We start from the raw sequence: 18,964 nt of genomic DNA, 5'->3' as shown, positions 1-18,964 counted from the left end.
TTTTTATTTGTTGCTTTGTATTGTGTTGCATTGTTTCGTTTTAATTTTTGTGAGGATAGAGTGGAACTGAGAGAGGAAGAGAAAAATGCATACTTAATTTAGCTTCCTGTGATAAATATGGATTATAAATGTAGTGACATAAATAGATAATGTCTCAATCTTATGAAATGTTCTAGTGCTTGTCAGAATTCATGTTTTCTAGGTGGGGAGGAATCTAATCTCCATCAGTGTGTATATCTGTGGTCTCCTGAGATCTCAAGATGTTCCCCAAGAGTGAAGTCGTATACCTATGTGATATATTATTATATCCATAGAGAGTTTCAATGGATTGACTCTGCCTTTAACTCAGCCTTATTTATTATCATTGAGTATAGTACTCATGAAAATGAAATACAGATAGAAAACACTGTGGGTATAAACTCGACATCAAGTACTGCTTTTCATTTTCTAAGGCAGGTTGCTTCCCAAATAATGTCTGTCATGCAACTCAGCTAAACTATCAAACAGTGCATCCCAGAGAACACATTTCAAAGGGTTCAGTTGTACATGTCCTGTGCTGTATTGCTAGTTGTAAATATGCATTTCATATTAACCTTGCAGTGGCAGTCAGTATCCAGGACCTTGTGTGCGTGTGTTTAGATAGAGAGAGAGAGAGAGAGAAGTGAATTTTAGGCACCAGAACAGTAACCTGTTCAGTGATTCTATAAGCTATCTAGACTATTGCAGTATGATGGTGGGAATTATAGTCTATTCATCTTGAGTGAAGAAGGACAATTTGGAACTTCCCATAGAAGTTAGTGTCCTTGGTTTATTTGTGTCCCCCTCCCCATGCAAAAATAATAAAATATATAAAACTAACCCTGATGTAATCACATGTATTAGTCTCTGAAGATTGCCCCCCTCCCCCCAGTTTTACATAGAGCAAATCTAGAATGGTCTGCTCAGTTATGAGTGAGCTCTGTTGAGTTGACTGGTTCTTTCTCCCAAGTCAATGAGGATTGTTTATAGTGTTTATATGCCACACAACTGGCATTGCCCCTTTTATACATATGAAAACAGAAACGGTAATTTAAGTCACACATGTCATAATGAAACAAGTAAGTCAGTGAAAATAAAATCAACATGTTTAAATATTAAATGTCTAATATATTTAAATTGTTCTAAGAGCCAGCAAGAAAACCTAAATAGGAGAGCCAGCTGTAAAAATGACAATGTCTTTTGGAGAAATAACAAATTAGTGTCTATATGCTGACAAAGAGCGTGTTGGACAGATGTCTTTGGGGAGGGTGTACCATAGGAGGAAGGACCATTACTTGAGATATCCCTGGTAGCACATTGCAGTAGAGTCATGGAGGCTAGGATCATGGCCATGTTCTAAGTGGTAGGAAAGGCATGAAGAAATCGAAATTTGAGACAGCCTGTATACACACATAATAACAAAAATGGAGCTTGGGAAATTTCTCATGTACTAGATAATTCAGACATCCACAATTTGTGAAGATACTTCAGCAAAGTATATTCTAGAAGCATTTCTAGTATAGTAGCTAGCCCTGACATTGTTCCATAATAACTTGCAGTTCAGTACACTCTAAATGTCTTTGTGTGCACACCTAAATTCTTATCTGTGGAATTCAGCTCTTGAACAGATATTGCTTCTTTAGAACCACCTTTAGTATTGTCTATATAGTACCCTGTTTCCCTGAAAATAAGACCTAACCTGAAAATAAGCCCTAGTATGATTTTTCAAGGTGCTCATAATATAAACTCTACCCAAAAATAAGCCCCAGTTGAGTGAAACCTTGCCCTCCACCATTGTGCAGCAGCCAGAAGATGACATGACTGTATTTGAATAAATGTAGATAGTTGTACATGAAAAAACATAAAACATCCCCTGAAAATAAACCTTAATGTGTTTTTTGGAGCAAAAACTAATATAAGACTCAGACTCATTTTCGGGGAAACACGGTATATTTATTCTTTTCTTAAACAACTAGGTCCAGAATCTGCCAGCCAGCATTGGACAGTTACTGCATGTTGCTTGCCATACTGGCTGGGCCCCCCTAGGAGCTGTAGTCCAAAAAAGTAACTTTTTTCTAGCCCTGATTTCATATTACATATATTTTCTTCTTCCATTGAATTTACATTGTTGAGTGTTGCTGTTCTCAAGCGGATGAATGGTGGACATAATGTTTGCAAATCAACTAGCTTTTCTTATTATTCTCTTTCCTTTTTAAAAATACAGTACAGAGAATTCTTTAATCTTATCCAGTCTGGATAAGGTATAATTTTATTCATTGTATTTTTTTTCAGTTTATTATGTTTAGTGATCATTTTGGAGACTTTCTGGTCTTTGTGGGATTGTAGCTTCTTGAGTAACTTCAGCAAACATAGTCATTTAATTGCTCAGTCCAACTCCAGGTCATTTAGAGAAGATTTATATAGCAATGATTTCAGTAAAGAGCCACGAGGGACCACACATCTCTCCAATGTGAGAACTGTCAGTTTATTCCTATTTTCTGCTTATTTGTTTGTTTGTTTGTTTAAAAAATGTATCAACAGCACATTCACCCCCAAAGGAAACTTCAGGGCAATGTACATCCTGCTCAAACATAAAGTGCAATGAAAACAAGATAACAAACAACCATGTATACAGTCAAAACTATTTCAGCCAGCCAAACAACAAGAAACATATTTTTGAAGGCTTGGATCCTGTTGGGTTGAACTGATGGTGCAATTCTTCCAGGTCATTCTTGCACAGGCATAAACTGACCCTTTGTAATGGAGATTTCATTTAGGGCACTAACACTGTTTCCACAAGTGGAGATCACATGTTACTGTGATGTTGGGGGTTACATTTTGCTGGTGCTGAACAGGATCCAAGCCAAAATGATTGAGCAATTAGATTTTAACCTTGCGCCAAAAACAGCATAATGCTTGCACCGGGTGTACTACTGCAGGAGAATATTACAAAGTCACAGTGGCCCTTGCTTTTAAGAGAAGATAGTTCTCTTATGGAAGGAAAAAGGGGGAGATTTTCTCTACTGATGTTAATGCACAGCTTGTCCTTACTTTGGTATTCTTAAATTTATTTTAAAAGTTTTTAGAGAACGTGCGTAAGGTAACCACATAGTTTATAGGCATGGACTTACTGCATCTCATTATTCGGGATGCAGAATCCCTAGAGGACTGGACCATATGTAATAATGGATAAACTGTCCTCAGAATCAATGAAATTGAAAGAGGACATTTGGAAAACTCCAGGGGGACCAGGTTTAGATCCTAGAAGGCCATATTCAGTTGTGGAACCTGAGGTTACCCACTCCAGCCTAGGGTTTACCTTTCCTTTTTTTCCTCCCCATTGTGGAAGAGCAAGTGTCTAGGTTCTGCCATGTGGTGGAGCTAGAAACACTCCTGTTAGAAGGTAAAGGTTCCCCTTGACATTCAGTCCAGTCATCTCCGACTCTAGGGGGCAGTGTTCATCCCTGTTTCCAAGCCATAGAGCTAGTGTTTGTCCGAAAACAGTTTCTGTTGTCCTGTGGCCAGTACAACTAGACACGGAACATCGTTATCTTCCCACTGTGGTGGTACCTATTTATCTACTCGCATTTGCATGCTTTCGAACTGCTAGGTTGGCAGGAGCTGGGACAAGCAACAGGAGCTCAATCCATTGTGTGGATTCGATCTTACTACTGCTGGTCTGCTGACCTTGCAGCACAGAGGCTTCTGCGGTTTAACCCGCAGCGCTACCACGTCCCTGCTAGAAACATATGGTGAAATAGTTCATGGAACTATGGATCATGGTCTATCTTTATGTTAATCCTATATGTACACTATACTGCTGGCATTACAAATTGCATTATCATACTTAAGTATGGAATTGTGGGTTTTTTAATTAAAATCCAGAATCCTTTACTGGATCAGACCTTGCTGAAGTAGAGAAGAGAGAATCCCTGCCTCTGTAGCAACTTAGCTAATAAATATATAGAAGCCTATATATTTTCTTCTGCATAGTTGTGATCACCATCACCAGACAGAAATGGGAGAAGTATTAGATCTGTCACTTTGTGTACAATGAACATGACGAATTGTTTGCTCTGTAAAATTCAGTTGGAAACTTGTTTAATGCCACTGCCCAAGAACAACAACACTGAGAAAACTTCACCATAGATCTGTATCATGGCTTGTTTGCTTCTTAATAGTTTATGTTTTAGAATTCTTTGTTAGATTTGTAATGGTGTACATTTTAGAAAATAAAATAGGTTTCTAGGCAGATAAGTTTAGGTTAGTGTAAGTTCAAGTGGGTCACAGTATTCTTAACTCTACATTACTGTTTGGGTACTATAGGACACAACATTGGATTTGTGAATAATGTTGGAGAAAGAATGTGTCTTCTTTCATCTGAAACATAACACGTGCCTGGCAAAGCATTTGTCATCTGAAGATATACGTATACCAATAGATATACAGTATCTGATCCAGCATACAATAATGATCATGTGTTGTCAAGTCAATTCTGACTTATGATGACTCTTTTGAGGGTTTTCCAGGTAGAGAAGACTCAGAAGTAGTTTACCATTCCCTTCTTCTTGAGGGCACCCTGGGACAGTATAGCTTGCCCAAGGCCACACAGGCTTGGGCATCGTGGGGAATAGAATTTCTGACAACTGGCTGTGCAGCCAGATATCTACACCACTGAGCTATCCAGCCAGCTCAGTGGATCTTTATTTTGAAGATCCAGCAAAAGGCCACTGTATACTAGCATGAAAATAAAGTGCTGCCTTATAATAGCTCTGGCCATCATTTAATCTGTTCCATCTAGTCCACTTACTGGATATCTACTCTTGCAGTGACATAGACGTCTGGCAAGCTACCCAAGCTAACCTATGTAGTATCTGATGCCCAGCTTGCCTCTGAGTTCTGAGAAGAAGGGAAGCTACAAACATGCAGAATTAAAGTAATATTTTCTGATTTCTGTTTCTAAAACTCTGTTAAATTAAGGACTTCATAAAATCTTACCTGAATACTTTCTAGATTTGAATCTTAGGCCACCACAGTTCTTGGGCTTTCGGCATATCTGATAAATTAATTTTGAAGATATTAATGCAATTTTAATTTATAAAAGCCAAGCACATTTATAGGAATCAGTTGCATGTTTATAATTACACCAGAATTGTCGACATTTTCCAGAAGATCAATACGATTATAAGAAGGTAATTGTGTAACACTCTTAAGGAAAACAGTGGATAGATCTCTACAAATCCGTAAATAGTTGCCATGCCATTGCTTTCCATAGTGAAAGTTTCAGTGTCGAAACGTGTCAGTGTAATCCTGCTTTCTGTCATAAGCGGTGAAAAATGTTGTCTTTTCTTTCGTTTTGCAGACTCAATGCACATAGAAGATGTTGAAGCAGTTCAGAAACTTCAAGATGTCTTACACGAAGCCCTTCAGGATTATGAGGCTGGACAGCATATGGAAGATCCACGCAGAGCCGGCAAGATGTTGATGACGCTGCCCCTTCTGAGGCAAACCTCCACTAAGGCTGTGCAACATTTCTACAACATCAAACTGGAAGGCAAAGTCCCTATGCACAAACTTTTTTTGGAAATGCTGGAGGCCAAGGTGTGACCAAAGTATCCCCATGCCTTCCAGTTGAGTGCACTGAAATTTTAACGAAAGGGAAACTAAAACAGGAAAACCATGACAAAGAAACTTTAGCGTTGAAATTAAGGAAAATAACATGACTGCACTGATACTGAGCAGCAAGACCGAGAAGCAGCACCTCTTTATATTCTGTGTCTTTCCCGATGCAGTTTTCCTTCTTCATTTCTCTCTTCTTTTACTGTTTTTATTTCTCTTGTCTTTGTAATTTTTCCCCCTTTGCTGCTGAATATTTTAAGAAGAGGTCTCTAATAGAACAGAGATGGAAGCCAGGCCTGCCAAAGGATGAAAATCCATAATATGGATGCCAGTGAACTTATTACGAACCACAATACCCCAATGACAAAGGAATCGAAAGAGAACCATCGTAACTAGCAGTACAGTACAACACGATGAACTGATTGAATGCAGTATTAGGTTTCACAAGAGCAGCCTCTAATTAGATGACTTCGATGACGATGCATTGGCTGCTTCTTATCATTGCATTTCCATCTAGATCAGTTACAGCCATCTGATTCCTTAATTGTTTTTTCAAGTCTTCCAGATATTTCTTAGGTTAGCTACAATGTAACTTTTTCAGGGAATAGTTTAAGCTTTATTCATTCATGCAATACTAAAGAGGAAAGATAAATAAATAAATAAATACTGCATTTTTGTGCTGTCTTGAACAATGATGAACAATTAAATGAAGGACAAATGAATCCTGAAGGAAGATTTTTTTAAAAAAACAAATATTTCAGTTCTTCTTACTAACAGAAGATTTTTTTCTACCAGCTTTACCACTTTTCAGCCATTTGTTAACATGGGAATTTATCTTACTCAAGCAATAGTTGAAGGGAAGGTGCATATTATCACGGATGCAATTTATGTTGTTGTGCCAGTCTGGTCCAAGACATCCCATTTCTTTGCATGAGCTCCAGTTTATACTGAAGTGTTCACTGAAACCAAGGATTAGATTACACCTGCAATATATCTGAGTAGTCTAATATATTCAGATACCACGTCAAATAGGAGTTGGAAAAGGAGTTAACAAGTATTTCTGTTTGGCCAAGGTATGATTGCTACATGATATTAATTAAAGCTACAGTTTTCCTATACAAAACCATAGACTTTGAAATACTTTCACCACACCCCAGCTAGCAATAAAGTAAGATCAGATATCAAAATAGTCAGCTTCCAACCAAATCAGGAATTTAACACTTGTTATACATTATTTATTAATTTATAAAACATTTATTGGGGTAGATTGCCACTTTCAAGCAAACAGCCTAACCAGTATATTGCTTTTTCAACCAGTGTTGTCAGGGTGTGAAAGTTGGTCAGTTCGAAGACTGTTACGAGGTGTAATCTAATGTATAAACCAATTAGATGTCCCCAGAAAACTACAGTCGCTAAATAACCAGTAAACAATAACCGCCATCAAATGCTATACCAATGTACCAGTGTTAGTAGCTGCTCCCTGTACTATGTGAACAACCTTATTCTATGTACACAAATGTAATTAAAATTGTAATCCTAACAAACAAAAGAAATGTAGTTCAGCTTTTCAATGTTTCATGTTTGCTGTGCTTTTTGGAATTCTTTATGTTGCATTCAAAGACTGTTGTCTTGTTCTTGTGGTGTTTGGATTCTTGTGGTGTGTGCTTATAGACACAGGGTAGAATTAGAGACAATATTGGATGTAAAATTCCTCAGGAGACTTACAGTAGTATATTCTAATCCTTCTGGTAATAAGGTTCTTCCTAGTAATAATTAAGAAATTGAAAAGTAAAATCCAACCAAGTACTCATTATGAACAGATACACACTGAAATCATAATATTTTCAAAACAAGGAATAATTTCTGTAACAGTTTATTATAGAATACCTATGTATAGCTTAGAAATAAAACTTTGACTATTTCAAGATTATAGATAAGTCTAATTTTTAAATGCTGTAAATACGGCTTTCATCCAGTCATCTCTCAGATGTTAACTTGCTCTGTGTTGTTGCAAAAACTTTTTTTAAATGCAAACACGTTTTGAAAATTATCGCTACTTGTGTGCTTTAAACAAAATACAGTAGGTTGATGTTAACATCAGCCTTGTGCTAGAAATACTGTGTATCTCTCATTAGCTATATGGGATTCTCTTGTAGATTGTGTTTTTCTCAGTAGAGAAGTGACTGTCATGTGATCCTAGATAAATCATCATTAGCAATTCATTCAGTTGGCCAAGAACTTGAAATTAACAGTGTGGTAGGAGTTTGGAAATTGGCACATCCCTTTTGAAAAATGACAAAACTTTTACAACTCCTGGGGGTGGGGTGGGGAAATGGTGCTGATTCTGTAAAATTATTTATATATGTAAGAGTGCAGAATAATTATTTTCCAGAATATTTGTGCAGGGTTTAAGTTCCTAGTGTTAACAACACTATATATGTATATATAAATATCTAATATAAATATTGTTTTTGCTGTATCACATTGAACTTGGGTTTTCAGGGTCAATAACCAATCAACACACTCAGAAAGGGAAAAAACATACAAAGATCTAAGGAAGGTGGAATATGTGAAAGGAACATAGTGCAATTTCTACTTGAGTTTTCAGTAATTTTTTTAGAGCTGCAATGAACAAATATCTCGTGGCTGTACAAATATAAACTGAAACATAGATACATTGCACAAGCACTAGAATAGCATTCATCTTGAACCTTGCTGAGAGAAATTTTCACAACCACTTACTTAATGTGAAGTATTGGGGAAGATTTCAAGTATGTTTTAGTGTAACTAATTTCATTTGGAGGTATAAAATCCACATGGAATTTCTCCTGTGCAAGGAATTGAAATGAAAGGGTATGGCATGAGACATTCTCCGGTCTTTTTAGCTCTCCCATTCAGTTCAATGTGTAGAAGACATTTCGAGTGGATTGTACCCTGACCTCTTTTTTTCCCTTGTTTTCTTTCATTTTGTTTCTTATTTAAAGCAATATGATTGTGTGACTCCTGGAAGTTACACATTTGCTTCAATCAAACCAGATTGTTGTATTTATTCCACTATTTTGCATTTAAATGCTAACATAAAAAGATATAAAAAATTAAAACTGCTATTTTTCTTATGGAAGAGAAAATGGGTGTTGGTAATTGTATTTTAATTATTTAAGCGTCTCTGTTTACCTGCCTAGGAAAACACTTTATGGCAGTCTTATTGTGCAAAGATCACAAAAGAAGGGGGAAACTGAATTAAGCTGCTTGTTATAATCCAGGAGTTGCATAATAACCAGTAGTAAAAATACAAATTAAAAAAAAATCATGTCTATAGCTGTAGATGGGCTTCTCATCTGTAAAGCAATCAACTGTATATTTTTGTGATGTGTATCATACTGTGTGCTCCAACCAATGTCCATTTGTGTAAATGTATTTATTTTATATTGTATATATTGTTAAATGCAAAAAGGAGATATGGTTCTGTAACTCCAATCAGTTCAGATGTGTAACTCAAATTATGCCTTTCAGGATGATGGTAGAGCAATATTAAACAAGCTTCCACTTTTAATTGCTTTTAATTTTTTTTGTGTTGTGGATTTTGTTTTGTTTTGCTTTTTTTTTCTTTTTCTTTCCCGTATCAAGGAATCAAATCAATAAGCACCACCTTGAGTAGATTGGTACGGATTTATACCCTTAAGCTAATGTAGCCGCATGGCTACATGCTATATAAAGACTTGTCAAAATGAATTTCAGTGTGGTATAGTCATTTTGTGCACTCTTAAATATGCAGACTGTCTCTTAGCACATTAGAATTCATTCTGACAAGCACTTCTTTAATCCTAAAACATCTTTACATCAAGCCGCATTACCGAAAATCATTGCCTCTCTGGCAGCATCATGAAAGAAAAGTTCCCCGCGATTTTAAAATCATATTATTGCCATCTACAACTGGCTATTTGCTTTCTTCTTCAACAGCTGAATCCATTCCATTCCTTAAAACATGAATGGGTTTTTGCTAATTTAGTTCTGCTTATAAAAACTACAAGGGTTTTTTCCTCTTACCTTCAACATGATATCTGAATTGCAAGTCTTATAGCTAGAAGACTGATATAATGTAGATCGGTGTTAATGATGATGATCAATAGTAATTCTACAGAATCTTGATTTAAACGTACCAGGAAATAACAATTTAAGCTTGAATCAGAAAAGCTACAGAATCAGGTGCATCTGGGGCCATCACACAACTACTATTCTTTTCCACCTATCGGGAGAGCATCATGGCATTGTATTTCTTAAATATATTTTTCACCTTCGGTGGTAGTCATCCTCTAAAGAGCTGGTGTTAGGCAAAGGTTCCAAAAGACAAATGGTATCCACCTTCACCTGGCATTTGTCCCTCATCCCACTGTTAAGACCAGCTGTCAGGTTAGCTGTTAGTAGTGGGATGTTCTGTTCTAAGTAAGACGTGCCTTCAATGAAATTATGAATTCTAAGAACGCATGCCATTTGCACTCTCAGCAAGAGAAACCCGTAGAAGTGGTAGGCAGGAAATATTTAAAAAATATAACATGGTTATGGAGAGGTAAGAGCACTATAGATCTACGTTTGACAGGGTGTTTTTCTCCTGTGTCCAGCCCATGTGTATTAAATGTTGAAACATGATTCCTGGCAATTATGATTAGTTGCCTTAATGCTGAGGAGATTTCAAACATATAGCAAAAATACTTGCTGGTAAACTTATTCTGTGTAGCTGTAGCTCATTTAGTACAGCAGGTGTGACACTCATCTATAATTAACACAAATCACTAATAAACTAGTTATTTTAATTATCTTTTTAACATAACTGTACACACTGCTATAGCAAAGGAACTTAAAGCCAGATTTCACGTTATGATCTGCTTCTGATTCTTAACTTGGATATAAAAACCTAACCATGGTTAAATAAAGACAACCATGATCGAGTATTATGCCTACATAATATCTTAGTCTTGAAGCAGAAACGTGAGATCATTGCAATAGAAAGCAGAAAAGTCACTATGAAAACCAGTGCTTAAACAAAGGAAATGGGTTTGCTATACATATTGCCCTTTACCTTCCATATGCTCTCTATTACAATAACATAACTTTCCACTAGCATAATGTTTTATGTCAGTAATTTGTATACCGTCCAATTTAGAAACATGCACTACTCTGGGCAGTTAACAAAAATATAAAGTAACCCTTCCAAACCCCAATAAATGTCTCTCCAATCCCAAATCAAGCCAAATTGAAAACCAGCACAAGACATACTGACACCAATCAGGTGACATTATGCAGATTAATGGTGGGGAGGAGAGAGAGAATATCTAAAAGCTTATTTGGACAGTTTAGTTTTAAATGACTTATTAAAGTCTGGGATGGAAGGGGGTCTCTTCTGGAATCCCATTTCAAAGAAATGGGGCCACTACCAAGAAGACTCAGTTCCTCAAAGAAACCTTCGTCACCTCCCTTTTGTGATACTTTTAATATACAAAACCACTAATTTTCCATAGAATCCTTAACTTTTATAAAGCCTTGCTATTTCTTCCACATGGAGATTAGCCTGGATTTTATATCATAAGAACATCCTTGATGAATAGCTCCCCTTCTGGAATGTTTTTCTTTCTTAACTTGTATATTACAAATATTTATATGTTGCCTTTCTGTGAAGTATGTCCAAGATAGCTATACTGCAGTAAAAAACAGAAATTTATGAAGTAATTAAAACAATTAGATAATAGCAGAATATAAACCTGAAAAACAAAAATCAGTGAATAAAAGAAAGTAAAATATTGATACGAACAATGGAAGCTTCATTATCCCGAGTCAGGCTATCCAGCCCAGCATTATTGACACTGAGCACCCAACTCTCCAGAGGAAGGATTCTTCTCCCAGACATTAATCTGTCTTCACATTAAAGATTCCAGGACTGAGACAGAGAACCTCTAATTGTAAAGTCTGTGCTCTATCTAGCTATGGAGAATGTATTTTAAAAATAGTGTGGCTGGCAGTGAATTATTAAGAGAGACCAAAGTCCTAGTCTGAACAGGATGTTTCTCACTTGGTAATGTGACAAAAAAAAGTACCAGTGCTAGGATGAGGTGAACTGCTGAGGAGGTAATTCAACAAGCGTATGGCAGCCTTTTCAGAGCATGTATCAACATCATACCACACAGTGCATACAACTTATGAAGTGATGAAGCGCAGCAAGGCCCACGTAATTTGGTGTGATTGGGAACTTAGTTTTCAATTTAATCAAAGAGCTGGCATCAGCATTGAAGATGAACTTGTATTCATGAAAGGGGGCTTAAGAGTCTGCCTTAATTCAAAATCAGTCTGCTAGCACCTTATTTCTCTTTCAACTCCTGATGTCCAATCGTGGTCTTGATTTTCTACAGCTGATTAGCTTTAAGCCAAGCAGCTAGACATTGGTGTCATTCATATGGCTTCATACTATATTTTTCTTAGCTTTCTGTTATGTGTAAATACCTTTGCATTCTGATATTCTGTAAACGAGCTTCAAAGTTTGATAGTCATGGGTATAATATCTTGAGAGGCATGAACCTTGTTTATACCACCTTTTAAATGAGAATTTGGCCCTTATAACAAATGGCATCCTGGCTGTAAATCTGGTGCTGAAGTACTGCATTACCACAGGGCATGTGGAGTATACTCATAAAATGGAGGTGTCTAAGAAAGCTATAAAATTATGTAAAGGATGTATGTTCTTACTCCAAAGTTTTGAACAACTAGCACAAGACTAGAAATCCCTCAAACTGTGTTTGTTCTCTGTGGCTACTGTCTCTGTCCTAGTTCTGTCTTCAGCTTATGCCCCTTCTTTTCTCAGTGACCACATTTGCGAATTTTTATTATTTATTGTTGTCTGTTGCTTGTGTCGTCTGAAAAATCAGCTGTGTGAGCCATAAACATCTCAAACCAGTTGTTTACGGTTTTTAAGCAATAGTCCTGAGAAACTGCAGAATGAATTACTGAAAGCCAGTTCTGTGAAGGTACATCTCAAGTCAGAGCAGGTGCCTAAGACCAAGTGAAACCTAACGCCATTGCAGAAAGTCTCCATTCCTGTTATATAAGCTCCAAATGGAGCAGACAGAAACCAGCCATTCTGAGACAGATGACTTTAGCATTCATGATAATGACAGTGACTGGGCTAATCTGTTCTCCAGCTGGTTTTTAACTCAGGTGACTACTCCAATTCACCCCCTTCTCATGCCAACTAAGAAGAGAGCTATAGGGGTTCCAAATTTGGGATGTGAACAGGACATTCAAAAAGTCTCATTCTTGGCAAGAAATCCCTGGCCCTTGTGTGTTTTCTGGGCTCCAGCATGAGAAAGAGATGTGTGTTTGCACTTCTGTGGGTTTTGTCAGCACCTTGCACAAAATATTTCTGCATAAAATTAGAGGTTTCCTCTTTCATGGAGCAAAATGCACACATATAAAGCACAGAAGGACTGGTTGATTGACCAAAAGCTGTAAACCATTCATTCATTGTTTGAATGTAATTGTATCACTTTTTATTCTCTTTACAAGTTTTTAAACTAGCTTGAGCACTCCTTTTAGTGAAAAGGTGAAGAATTAGATATAGATAGATAGATAGATAGATAGATAGATAGATAGATAGATAGATAGATAGATAGATAGATAGATAGATAGATAGATAGATAGATAGATGCCTTAATTTATCTTTGCTGCCACAGATGGCCACAATGTTCTTTCTGGGAACTAATTCTAAAGTCACAGTCCTAATTGTCTTTCCCACGAACATAGGGATCTGTTGTTATGGCCTAAGTTCTTTCAGGAGAATGAAAGAGCATGGGGGATGTTCATTATCTTGTTGCAGAACTGGAAGTCACATTTCTGTGAATAGAGCAATCTTTCTTTGTGCAACGGTGAGCTGGAGATGAAGCAGACTGTTTGGACCAGATACACTCTTCTTTTGGTGACAGGATTCTGGCCTGGATATTTAAGATGGGTTGTACTTACTGCTTTCGTACCCCAACATCAAAAATCAGATCCAGTTTGAAGCATAAGAGAAATTCCATAAACTTTTCCTCACTCCAGCTGAATCTCTGTTGCATAACCATTCATGCGACCCCGTTTCACAATCAATTGACTTGACAGCATATTATTATTATTACTATTACTATTGTCATCTAGCTAGCCATCAGCCCCCTTGAAAGGATGAGTATCCAGCCTGGAAAATGTTTGTCACACAAGGCTTATTTAGATATTTGAATACACAAGAGGTGGGCCTCTGGGTAAGTCCTGTGTTCTGTCTTCCCATCCCCCCTGGAAGTCAGTCAAACTTTGCATGTTCAGCAGGAAGATCTAAACATTCAGCTGAATCAACCAAACAGATCCTGTGTTTATGAACTGCAATAAATCAATATTCCTGCTCACAGGAGCTGTGGAGTACATTTGCCCAATGCACAGTTTTGTCTGCAAGCTCTCATGCTGAATATGCGAAAGCATGACTGAGTTGTGTATGAGAGACATGGCTTATGCTACATATTCACATGCCCACCATGATTACATGATTAAACCAGAGATCTGAAAGCTTTGGTGCTAAGAATTTTTGATGACAGTTCCCACTATCCATTACCATTTGTTGTGTTTTTTTTGGGGGGGGGTGGTTTTTAGGAATCAGACTGCAAAACATGGAGAGGACCAACAGTTCCCTGGTGTGGATGATCTAGGTTGGTTTCCCACAAGATGTTTTGTCTCAAGCACTAGAGTAGATGGCACACATAAAGCAGATTGATGCTATCACAATGGTTTGAGTGAGTTTAGTGGTTGGCTGGTGCAATCTTTATGAACTGTAGAAATCCTCTATGATATAGATTAGAGACTTGACTTGACTTCTAAAGCTGCTTCCAGGAAGTGGCTTTTCTTTGTCAAGAGCTCTGTCTGGTTCACCATGCCTGACTACTACAAACCATAACAGGACATGCACAAAGCCTATACTGTTCTTAACTGGCCTTCATAAAGGGACAGCAACTACAAGGATTAGCAATGAGTGGTATGGTAGTGGTTGTGTGTAATTCTCTTGCTAACTGATATCTTTTGGCATAGTGCTAAGTGAGCAATGAGCAAGCTGCTCTCTGTACAAGCTCTGAGGCTCTTTTTTTGGATTCCATGTTTACAGAGATCCCTGGATACACTGGCAACATATCAGAACTACTTGCTGAAGGGTATTGTAGGTAATGTCAATTGCCAAAACCAAGCCTAGCAGCATAATCCTATAGATCAGTGGTTCTTAACCTTTGTTACTCGGATGCTTTTGAACTGCAACTCTCAGAAACCCCAGTCAGGACAGCTGGTGGTGAAGGCTTCTGGGAGTTGCAGTCCAAAACCCCTGAGTAACCCAAGGTTAAGAACCAGTACTATAGATGTCCCTTTACAAGTAAATCTCACTGAACTCACTTAGATATATTCTAAGTAATAGCTCAAGTAATAGGATACAAGACGGCAGCCTTGATCTCTTACAAATATTGATTTGAATAGGAGACCATGTTTCCCAGTGGTCAACTGGTAATGTTGGCTAATGCATGCAATACATGAAATAAATTGTTTAACTTATTTTAATTAAAATCTTCTTTCTGAACCACAATGACAAACAAAGCAACTTTCCATGATTTGAACATGAAATAAAAATATCTCAATGAAAAACTGCAAAAATGAAAGTACGCAGCCTGGCGTTCCCATGGCCATTTTGGCCATCCCACAGCAAGTAGCGAAACTATACAAAGAGACCAGTGGGTTGGAGATCACATTGGAATATTACTGCAGTGCTAGCAGTTGAACTCTTCCAAGTTGTCATGGCCTAGCACCTTTCCCCTCCTGAAATGGCTCAGAATAATGATAATTCATTAGTTAGTGTTGTTGCAAGGTGGAAATCATGATAGGCGAGCCACCACTGTTGCAAAATGTGTTAACAACAGCAGCAACAACAACACACACACACATATATTGCACCCTCTTTGGACTGGAACAGGCCCCAAACAGTTAAACTGACAGTTTTCAGGAAATATTTTCAGGTTTATCGTCTAATGTAGCTATATCATAATTTGAAATGCAGGTGTTAGGGTAAAAATCCAGCTGTTGAGCATTCTACCAAGAACAAGGCTTACGTACAAGTGTCTGGTTGTGCTAACAAAATATGACAAAAAGCCCTCCCTTTCGTCTCATAGTTCAAACAAAAATAAAACTCCTGCAGCATTCACAAAGTTCACTGTTGCTCTTTCATTAGAAGTTCGGATGCAAAAATAGAAATCATGCCACAGTTTGCATGCTTTCTTTTATTTGTGTTCCCCGCATGCTGAGGCATGACCACTGCTAATCTTCATGAGGCCAGGGGACTGCACTCTCCCTGAGGTTCAAATGCCCACACTTAGATTCCTTAGACACAGTTAATATAACGAAAGCAAGTAGCTACCGATTGATTACACGTGGCATCTTATTATTAAACTGGGCTTGTTGTGGGGAGCGCAGGGCAGCAGAGAAAGGAATTTTAAAATATAATCCTCCTTTCCCCAGAGCATTTGTCTTGTTCTCTGTGAAGTTAAAGGTCTGAAATAATGTGCCCATCAGGAGCTCAATGTTGCATGTCCATGCCAGTTGGTCCAAAGGCTTGTTATGATGGTAATGACCCTTCTGCAACGTGCGCAGCAATGGCAACAGTACAATTGCTACTAGCACACCCGCTGGGAGAAATATTTTATTATAGTCAAATACCCTCCGCAGAGATTTGTTTTGCCTGTTTCTGTTTAAATTAAATCTGGAAAAAGAACTGCATCGTTTCTTTCTCGAGAGTTTCTGGGAAATAAACCACCCGTTTGCAAAGAGAAGATTCCCGGCCAGTTTGAAAACATCAATGTATTAGCCAAGAAATTAGAAGAGACGACATTAACACAGGAGGTGTTGGGTGATGCCAACAGTGTGAAGAGAACCATGGCGTCAAATTAATCATTACTTGCACCGTAAATATGGGCCTATTTTGAGAGGTACAGGAAGTATCAAGTTCTCTTGTCACCTTCTGGGGAAATTAGGTCACAAAGCAACCACACCACACCACTACTTTTGCAATGCAAAATGAGGACATAAATGAAACAAGTGGGCCTCTCAGCTGAGTGTAGTAGTGTGGAACCTTCCTGTTCAGGAGACACCATTCTGCTGCTTGACGCCTTCTCTCTTCTCTCCTGGTTGCCTCTCCAGCAACCACTCAATATGCTGTGACCATAGACCACATTTTCAATCCTTAGTGGGCTTTTTGAAGTTTCTTTTTGTCACCCTGTTGGTGCCTTGCTGGGTGATGGTGTGTGTGTGTTTTGGGTACACTGGTTAATATTGCCCACCTCTTAACAACACCGAGAAATGATTATGAAGTTGCCATTCTTGTTTTTTGATGGCTGTTCAACCCATAGGGAATGAGAACATCTGGAACTTAATCATGTGATTTTGATTCTTGTTAATTCTGCAGGCATATGGGGGATTCAACAGACCGATACATAATTTTTTTAAAAAACTAATCTAATTCTACATTGTATCATCTCCTCATGAGCCGTTTTTGTTTTTAAAATGTTCTGGAGATGCCCTTCTCTCAGTTTCATCACTTTCCCAAGTTTGTTTGGGGAGGAAACAAGAGAGGGCTTTCTCAGGGATTGCTCCCAGACTTTGGAATGCACTGACCTGAGAGGCCAGGTTGACCCCCCCCCTTACTCTTGTCCTTCCTTTTCTGGCAGGGTTTTAAATGATAAGTATCTCAGGAATGCTTGTTTATTAATGTACATCCTTTTAAATGTTATAACATTGCTTTTAATCTTGGTTTTTAATCTTAATATATATTTACTTAACTTGACAACACAGGATAATGATGATGATGTGCATTACAAATTATATATAAGAGAAGTGTATTATCTATGTGTGTACCTAATGCATATCTCTTAAAGGTCTGATCAAGAGCCTGCTCCAGCCTCTCTTCTACAGTGGTGTCACACATGATGATGATAATCCATCCCATAGAAATCGCTGTTTAGCGAAATCATTGTCATGCGAAAACCAGTTCCCCATTGGAATACATTGAAACCCGTTTAATGCGCTCCAATGGGGAAAATACCTTGTCGTTTTGCGAAGATCGCCCATAGGGCAGCCATTTTGTGATGTGCCGATCAGCTGTTAAAATGGTTGTCCTGTGAAGCATAGGTCCCAAAAACATAGGGCAGCCATTTTGCAAAGGCGCCGATCAGCCGTAGAAATTGTCATCTTGCGAATAAACGGTCCGCGAAGCACAGACCAAATCATCATCAAGTGAAAATCACCCATTGGAATGACTGTTTTGCGAATCGCTATAGCGATCGCAAAAAGTCATCATTATGCGGATTTGTCATTTAGTGGGGTCATCGTCTAGCGAGGTACCACTGTATTAAAGGGGTGCTCAAGAAATTGCCACAGCAGTGGATTCAGCTGCGGGCAATTTCTCAAGCGTCTCTTTATGACAAGACTAAGAAAAGATGCAGCATATTTTCTCTGCCCTGATGGAGGTTTTTTTAAAAATTAACTTCTTTTGCATCTCCACTGAGGAGCAGAGGAAGTCTTTAATTAACCAATATCTTAAAGTGGTCCGAATGTATCACTTCATGAAATTGGCAAATAAAACAAAAGGAAGACTTTTGGTTCATTCTCAGTGAACAGACGTGCTGGAAACAGACCAAAAGGGAGCGATCCTACACACACGAAAAAGTAGAAGCCTCTGACAGAGGCCAGAAGAATGTGGATAAGGTTTGACCTGGGGGTGGGCTTGTTCACTTCAGTAAAGACCTTGTCTGATTGCCATCTCTGGGAGCAAACCAATCTGTCCCTACAACAGACCAATCAGCAGGCTAAATGCCCATAGACTCTGTCTTTTTGTTTACTAGGTCAACACTGCTTGGTATGCAGAAGTGCTCTACACCTCCCAAGCAAGCATTTGTTATACCAATTACCAATGTTGATCAAACTGATTTCTTTTGCCTTTTTTGCTAATTTATAGACTCTAGTATTCTAAATTGCATCATTACTAGGACAGGATGGTATTATTTAGTTAAAGAGGTAAGACAACCTGTTGACGGGATGATCTCTCCTTTGTGTGCCATTCACAACAGCTAATTGGAAGGAGCTATAGCTGGAGAAAAGCATCAGAAGCAGCAATGGAACCCTCACAACTTAGTGTTCCCTTGGTTCTGTGAAATCTGGTAGATCAGAAGTCCATGTTATCAGATGGATGCCATTCCAGTTTTGACTTTCAGAATGTTTCAGTAGTCAGAATATC

The 18,964-nt window shown here is 38.0% G+C and overlaps 1 protein-coding gene and 1 long non-coding RNA gene across 12 annotated transcripts in view; one reads left to right on the top strand and one right to left on the bottom strand.

Annotated features, from left to right (window-relative positions):
* LOC144585787 (uncharacterized) overlaps positions 1-5,372 on the bottom strand; it is a 13,157-nt gene extending 7,785 nt beyond the window's left edge. The window contains exons 1-2 of the long non-coding RNA XR_013540341.1: positions 5,017-5,372; positions 1-66 (exon numbers count right to left, since the gene is read on the bottom strand). The exon at positions 1-66 is cut by the window's left edge and continues 7,785 nt beyond it. This is a non-coding gene — a long non-coding RNA (uncharacterized LOC144585787). The remainder of the gene's footprint in view (positions 67-5,016) is intronic.
* ESRRG (estrogen related receptor gamma) overlaps positions 1-9,190 on the top strand; it is a 611,234-nt gene extending 602,044 nt beyond the window's left edge. For 10 of the 11 annotated variants that reach the window (XM_020805409.3, XM_072990302.2, XM_072990321.2 and 7 more), the window contains one exon: positions 5,381-9,190. In XM_020805409.3, the coding sequence (XP_020661068.1) occupies positions 5,381-5,625 (245 nt within the window). In that variant the 3' untranslated portion in view covers positions 5,626-9,190. Of the gene's footprint in view, positions 4,855-5,380 lie in introns of those variants that run through there. The other variant, XM_072990328.2, reaches the window with a different exon arrangement.
* Positions 9,191-18,964: the final 9,774 nt, after the last annotated feature.

This window comes from Pogona vitticeps, chromosome 1 (genome assembly GCF_051106095.1).
Source record: "Pogona vitticeps strain Pit_001003342236 chromosome 1, PviZW2.1, whole genome shotgun sequence".
NCBI classification, from domain to species: Eukaryota; Metazoa; Chordata; class Lepidosauria; order Squamata; family Agamidae; genus Pogona; species Pogona vitticeps.
This window is presented reverse-complemented; position numbering and strand designations above follow the sequence as displayed.